This window comes from Crassostrea angulata, chromosome 3 (genome assembly GCF_025612915.1).
Source record: "Crassostrea angulata isolate pt1a10 chromosome 3, ASM2561291v2, whole genome shotgun sequence".
NCBI lineage: Eukaryota > Metazoa > Mollusca > Bivalvia > Ostreida > Ostreidae > Magallana > Magallana angulata.
Genome location: NC_069113.1, coordinates 33819692 through 33826580, shown reverse-complemented (window position 1 = coordinate 33826580; position 6889 = coordinate 33819692). Strand labels below are relative to the sequence as shown.

Below are 6889 nucleotides of genomic sequence, written 5' to 3'. Positions count from 1 at the left end.
CAATGTCATATTACGTAGAGACCCTTGGGCTTCGTTGGTCTTTAATTTTTGATTTAAAAAAAAAGATGTGCAAAATGTCTTTCCTTCTTTTCACTTCCACCGATTCTAACCAAACTGTCTTTCGGTGAGCGACCTTCAAGTTCAGCTTAAGGACAAAACCGTCTTTCAAGGAAGAAAAGCGTAGTAAAATTGAAGGTAGGATGTTCAAAAATCTTCCTCTAGGAATTCTGCTATAGCAATATTTTTACACTGTGTGTAGAATATACACAGAAACGGATCCAGCGATATGTGAAAGGGGGGAGGGGTTCCAATCGATGCATACGGTATCAATAAGTGTACAATTCAATGCTAGTTAAGGTGGTATGTGACACCTGACGATATTAACTGGGGTAAAAGTAAGTCATTAACGAAATACTTTCACTGGTACAGAATTTCTTTTATGATATTTGACCAAACAAAATATATTCGTTGTACGAAAGTCTTTCAATTAAGGGATTTCTAAAGAATATCTTAGATAATCACATTATTTAGATATAGAAAATACTGCCTTATTAAAAAAGCATTTAAGGTTTTCTTTTTAAATCATGTCCCAGAGAAAAGGGGGGGGGGGTGTTCCAACCAATGTAGATATGTAGGATCACAGAGTACTATGTAGCAAATATTTCCGGAGAGCTATTGAAATATGCTACAAAAATGACAAAAGCACAAAGTACATGTACATATATCTTTGTTGCAAGACACATGTATAGGGTTCTTTATAATTTTAAAGACTAAAAGACAACAATAGAGAATTCCTGACAAACAACAAAGGTATAGTATTTCTTTATTGGCATGTTGAAGTGATACTCAAGCACACAAGGATATATTATCGATAAAGAACAGTTGCTAATTTCCCATGTTGACCACTTGTATCCATCCTATTTCGTATTGTTAATTCTTGACCCCCAAAAAAAGAATATACGAGAAAAGTTAAATTTTAATACATGTATTCTGCATTTTTGGCAATGTGCCTTGCCCTGCTCTAATAGAATCATTCATTTGTAATTTAGGTTTGAAAAAAATCTCAAATTAGAATAGAAAATATAAGGATTTCAACACATTTATTGTGATATGAAAGATTTTGTGAGGCACAAAATTATACAGAAATGTAATGTTTCAACAGGATTAGCAACTTTTCCTAACATAAAACAAAAACACATGTTTTCCACTTTGATGCCACTTGACCCATCCATAAAGTAATTGCTACACATGCAATTTATGCATCTTTACATGGCTAGATACACATTGTTTGTAATAAATAGCTCAGGTGAAAAAGCACAGTATTGGAAAACATGGTTTATAAATGGCATAAAATACATCCTGTCAAAAATGTCGCCATATAACAAATACCAAACAAAAAATTTAACTCGGTTGCAGGAACAGTGCCTTCTGCTCTGATTACTCCTATATTATCACAGACTGCAAGTTTAATCATATTCCAACATATATGAATATTGATGACATTCCATACTTGAAATGGATATTCTATATACATGTATATAAATATTCATGTAGGTACAATGGATTTGCATTCCTTACAAACTGGATAATCTTGCACACATATCCTAAAAAAAAATTATCTTAATATGAATTCCAAAAGTTCAATATTCAACACCTGTGTTTTACAATCTTTTTCTTTGCTGTTGCATTGGACATCAAAATTCAACTACTGTCTTTAAAGAAAGCCAAGTCTCCAAAGAATCAAATCTAATCAAACACAACAAAAATCAAAGAGATGAAGACCGAACAACCCATAGTGACTGCTAGTACAGTGGTATGAAAAACATCATGAGGATGTGACTGACTTAATTAATTTTTTAATTATTTCCCATCTTATGATATTAAAATTGCCTAAGCAAAGTTGGAGGCCCAGTTATAATAAAAGATGATTTCAGATTAAAAGTTCTTATTAGTCATCCATTGATATGAATATTAAATATTTTAAAATATCTATACCACATTCTTATTTTAAATTCCAAGGAGTTAAACTTTTGTCAAAAGCACAGCACAAAGCTTTGGCAAATTTTTCTCAAAAAAAAAAATGTTTGATTTTTAATTTTCCCCATAACATTTTTGTACATTTGTTAATGTCCATTTTAAGCTTTAATCAGGAAACGTTCGTATTTATAACATTAAATTTCATTGAGAATTCTTCCATTGACAAATCTCTGACCAAAAAACATTACAATCAATTTATACTGACCCAAAATAATAGGGATATTCCAAAACTGTCATAATAATTATGATTAATTTATTTTTTAAATGAGCAAAACGGAAAATACACACAGGGCACACAAAATCAACAAGATGTGCATGCATCACTTCATGCATTCAGATGGAATGATTTTGTATTCATTTTGATTTTCTAACCAAAAACAAACAAAAAACAGCATAAAACAGCACAATTGTATGTAAACTTAAATTAAATTTGAATAATGATTTCCATCTTCTTTAATCTACAGAGAGCATTCCAATGCAAGTTCGTAACTGACATTTGGCTACTAAAACCATTTAATCCTAAATAATCAATAACATTCAGTGTTTTCAACTTTTCATTGATTTTGGTGTAATTTGTTTTAACATGTTTAAATTCTAAATCATACAATACATTGTATTACTATTGGTGCTTTCAAGTAAAACAAAAAATCTTTCAACAAGATAGTTACAGGTGTTTCAGGTATCAACAGATTTATTGATGTGTTCCAACTCCTTGCTCATTTTTCAAACAATATTTTTCTAACATAAACAATTCTTCTTTCTAACTGACATCACTGTCATCAATGCATCATTATAAAGGACTCCAACTTCTGAGGAATATGACCTTTATAGGGAATATTACATTTGACTATTTTGCGGGCAGACAAACACTGAAGGGATAAATAATTCAGTGGCGAAACTATGTCATTAATACTCATTCCACGTATCAATTGCATAGCAGTTTTTCTGTCACCGTTACACATGTCCAGATGAGAACCATTTTTCAACAAGGTACGGATCACTTCCGACCGACACGGCCGATTGGCTGCAGCAATGTGCAGCGGAGAATTCTTATCAACGTCAACAGCATTCACATTGGCGCCAACCTCGATCAGAAGTTGAGCTACTTCTGCTGAAGGGAAAGAACAGACTGGATATCTTCCAACGTTGGTGGTATCTTTTGAACAGGCGAGGTGGAGAGGGGTGTAGCCTTTGGTGCCACGTGGATTCATCTGTACAAGTTTGTACACAACTTGCTTCAGTTCATGTTCTTCCTCTGGTTTCAACGATTTCTGAAGTCGACACATCAGACACAGAATATGCATTATTATGATGAGTAGTTTGTTGAAGTGACTAAGATCCCGTTCAGGTATTGCCACTTTCATCAGGTGGTTTTGACCTTGGTCTAGTTCTTTGATAGCACGCAGTAAAACATCCATGATGTCTCGAAACGCCACGGGGTGAGCAGGTCGGTTTCTCCACTCCGTCGTCATGAAGGAAAACAGTTCAGCGAAAGACAGAAAACTGCTCTGAGTCATTGGACTGAGAGCTTCCAGCACACTCTGCTGCATGTCTAAGGCATACATCCATAGCATTATGCAGCGATCGAAATTTCCCATATCCGCGTAAAGGGCTCCTCGATATCTTATGTAGTATGAGGTATCAGGATGGGCAGGACCTAAAATCCTCTCACGAACTAGCAGTGCTTGCATCCTCATATTATCAGGATCAGATGCGAGTTCATCTAGTTGTTCTAATGACACCACTTCTTTTGCATTTTCGTATGCAGCAACTTCAGAACCAGATGGGGGTTTGGGCACTGGGGAATGAGGGCTAGCATATCTCTCCTCCATTGCAGATCTCCAGAAACTAATAGCGCCTAACATGTCTCTCTTTTTATCCACATAAGTGGCTCCTAGAAGCTCTAGTGCGTCGATTTTTTCTTGCCTTTCAGAATCTTGCCTGGTGATTAAGTACTCCACAATCTTGGAATATCCTGCCACACTGGCCGCTAGTAAAGGAGTCATACCGTACGCATCTTTTTCCATTCTTGCATTGAATTTGAGCAGCATCTTCATAATATCCAAGCTTCCTGACTCGGCACAATCATGCAGAGCTGTGTTGCCTACAAATATGTTTAACAATATTGAATAATGAAAATTAAAAAATCATCACAAATTCTATGGTATGGATGTTCTGAGTACTTCATTTGAGCCTTTTATGTATATGTACGAATATATAGATATCAGGAAATATTTCCGTGTACACATAATTTCAAGTTTAATAAAACATTTGAATAAGGATTAAATTCCTATTAAACCAGATGTCTATATAGGCTACAGGTGAGGATACTTCAAATGCAGTGCTCGACATTAACGCTTGTCCGGTACCAGTTAAAAAAATATGCGGAAAAGTGAATATTGCTGGCCACTTGTCCGACTGGACAAGTGCATTTTTTATGTAAAGAAGTCTCCAACATTTAAAAAAGAAAAGAAAGTTTTGTGATAAGTTTATCCGTAGTCTTGTTATAAGTTTATCGATTAGTTATTTCTAATATCCCAACATCAAATTGCAATGCAATTGAGCTACTCTTGATCGGGATTGAAGTTTACTAATTTCAAACAACTTTCAAGGTGTGGATCTTAGTTCTTACAAAGTACCAAACACATATGTTAAGAAAAAGAAAGGAAGAAAAGGTAGCAAAGATAAAGAATTATGGAAAGAAATGTAACTTATTTTAGGTTTCATTCATCATTGATTGACTATGATGACTTTCCATGTTTAGTTTAAAAAACAGTTGAGAAATCAATATAACAGTTACATGTATTTTTAAACCTGATGCTAAATTTACAATGTCTTGTAATTTGCCATGACAAAACTACAGCTGACAAATCATGTTTATTGTTATACAGAACAAATACATGTACATAATTATAGTAAAGACACTTTAAGTTTCCATTTAAAAAGTCAGGTTATTAATTATAGCTAGAGTAATCAATAAATGATTTTATTTTAGTAATAGAGTACTGTAGTTTTCAAGTTGACAATATTTGATCTTTAATATTGAAAATTTTTCGGACAAGTTGAAGTTCGGACAAGTAAATGTTTTGGTCACTTGTCCGAATGGACAAGTAGGAAAAAAAGTTAATGTAGAGCCCTGAAATGACACACCATTCTATTGTGACATCATCTTGTTTGATGCTATAGCCTATGTCATTAATTACTCGAATAATAAATTTAATAATTATGATAATCATAGACCATACTATCACTTTATTCAATTTCATTCTGATTTTCACTTTATAAAAGATGTAAAATGAAAGTCTTTAATTGAAATAACATTTTGATCTGACATGTGGTTGGTTTTTCACACCATGAAAATTAAATTTTTACATAAAAATGAGCACCAACAATTTATCAACACTCTAATTAACAACAACCCCCCCCCCCCCCCAACTCTTGGTGAATATTTGGCTTGGCTTGATATTGGGCTGATGAATTCATTAAATCATAGCGCAAACTATCATTCCAACAGGGAAAGATCCCCCAACGTGTGTTGTTTCAACTTGTTTGTGGCAGTTTTGAACTAGATATTTGTATGTCTTACCAATACTCACTGGCTCTGTCAAATTATAATTGGCCCCTACGTTTTTCTCTTTATTATGCCATAGGCATAATCTTAATTTGAATTAGACGGTCACAGCCTTTAATTTGCACCTCTATCATATATATCTTTCTATATACACTGTACATGTATTTTTCACCATACAATTTGCATTTTCTCTTATGCATAAGTTAACTTAAATTTATCCTGATGACGTCGTTTATTTTTCATCATGTTCATTAAAACCTACATGTTGTTATTGTATTAAAACTTCCCTGAGATTAAAAGGATGTTCAAAAACTAGTTGGAAAAAAACACGATATCAGTTACAACAAGCTCAACAGCAGAATTGCCAGACAAAATTTTTAAGGGAGAGCCTTGAGATTTGGTAATGATAGCAAGCCAATCCTCCATGACAAGTAATACCCCCTACCCCATCCCACAAAGGAAACATTTTTTCATCAATTCATTTAATTACACAGTAATCACCTTTAACACTCTTTCTGTTAACATCAGCACCGAGTTCCAGAAGAAATTTGGCTATATCTTTATGTCCCTTATAACAGGATATCATCAAACATGTGTGACCATGCCTGTTGGCAATTTCAATGTCTGCTTTATGCTCTACTAGAAACTTGACAATTTCGATATGGCCATCGAAACAGGCGGCTCTAAGAGGAGTCGAGTTGGTAAACGTTGTTTTGTTGACTCCGGAGCCCTTTTCCACCAAATACTTTACTATCTGGGTATGCCCAGCAGCCGCAGCGCACCATAGAGGGGGTGCCCCTTCAATCGTTTCCCCATCAAAGGTCACGCATCCTACTTGTTCTAGGTCGGCTTTACATAGTTCTAGGAGATATCTGACGACATCTAAGTGTCCATTACGACATGCCATGATAAGAGGAGTGGCTCCATTGGTTTTAGCATGCACAAGTTTGACGACTTCATCTTTCGACTTGTGGTCCAAGAAGATTTTCAGACGGTTGATTTTGCCATCACGTGCGGCATTGTACACGACATTGCGATATTCCATCACCTTCGATTGAAGGTCTTGAATATTAGGACCTTCGGGTAATGAACTGTTTTTGTCAGACGACAAAATGATGGAAAACAGAGGGATATGGTTCTTCGGGTGTCATATTGTGGACAAATATGGCGACGACAGGAACTAATAGAGGTCGCTTTTTGTTGTGGCATGTCAAAGGGAAACAACTCGCAAGACTCTATATAAATTCTATGGAGACTCATAAATGTCACTAACCTAACGTT

General features: G+C 34.8%; 1 protein-coding gene across 1 annotated transcript; it reads right to left on the bottom strand.

The window, feature by feature from the left end:
- Window positions 1–806: 806 nt before the first annotated feature.
- LOC128177260 (protein fem-1 homolog C-like) lies at window positions 807–6888 on the bottom strand. Its single transcript, XM_052843906.1, has 2 exons — window positions 6110–6888; window positions 807–4141 (listed from the first exon to the last, which is right to left on the bottom strand). Exons 1-2 carry the CDS (start codon window positions 6651–6653, stop codon window positions 2817–2819), a joined length of 1869 nt encoding a protein of 622 aa, XP_052699866.1. The 5' UTR covers window positions 6654–6888; the 3' UTR covers window positions 807–2816.
- Window position 6889: the final 1 nt, after the last annotated feature.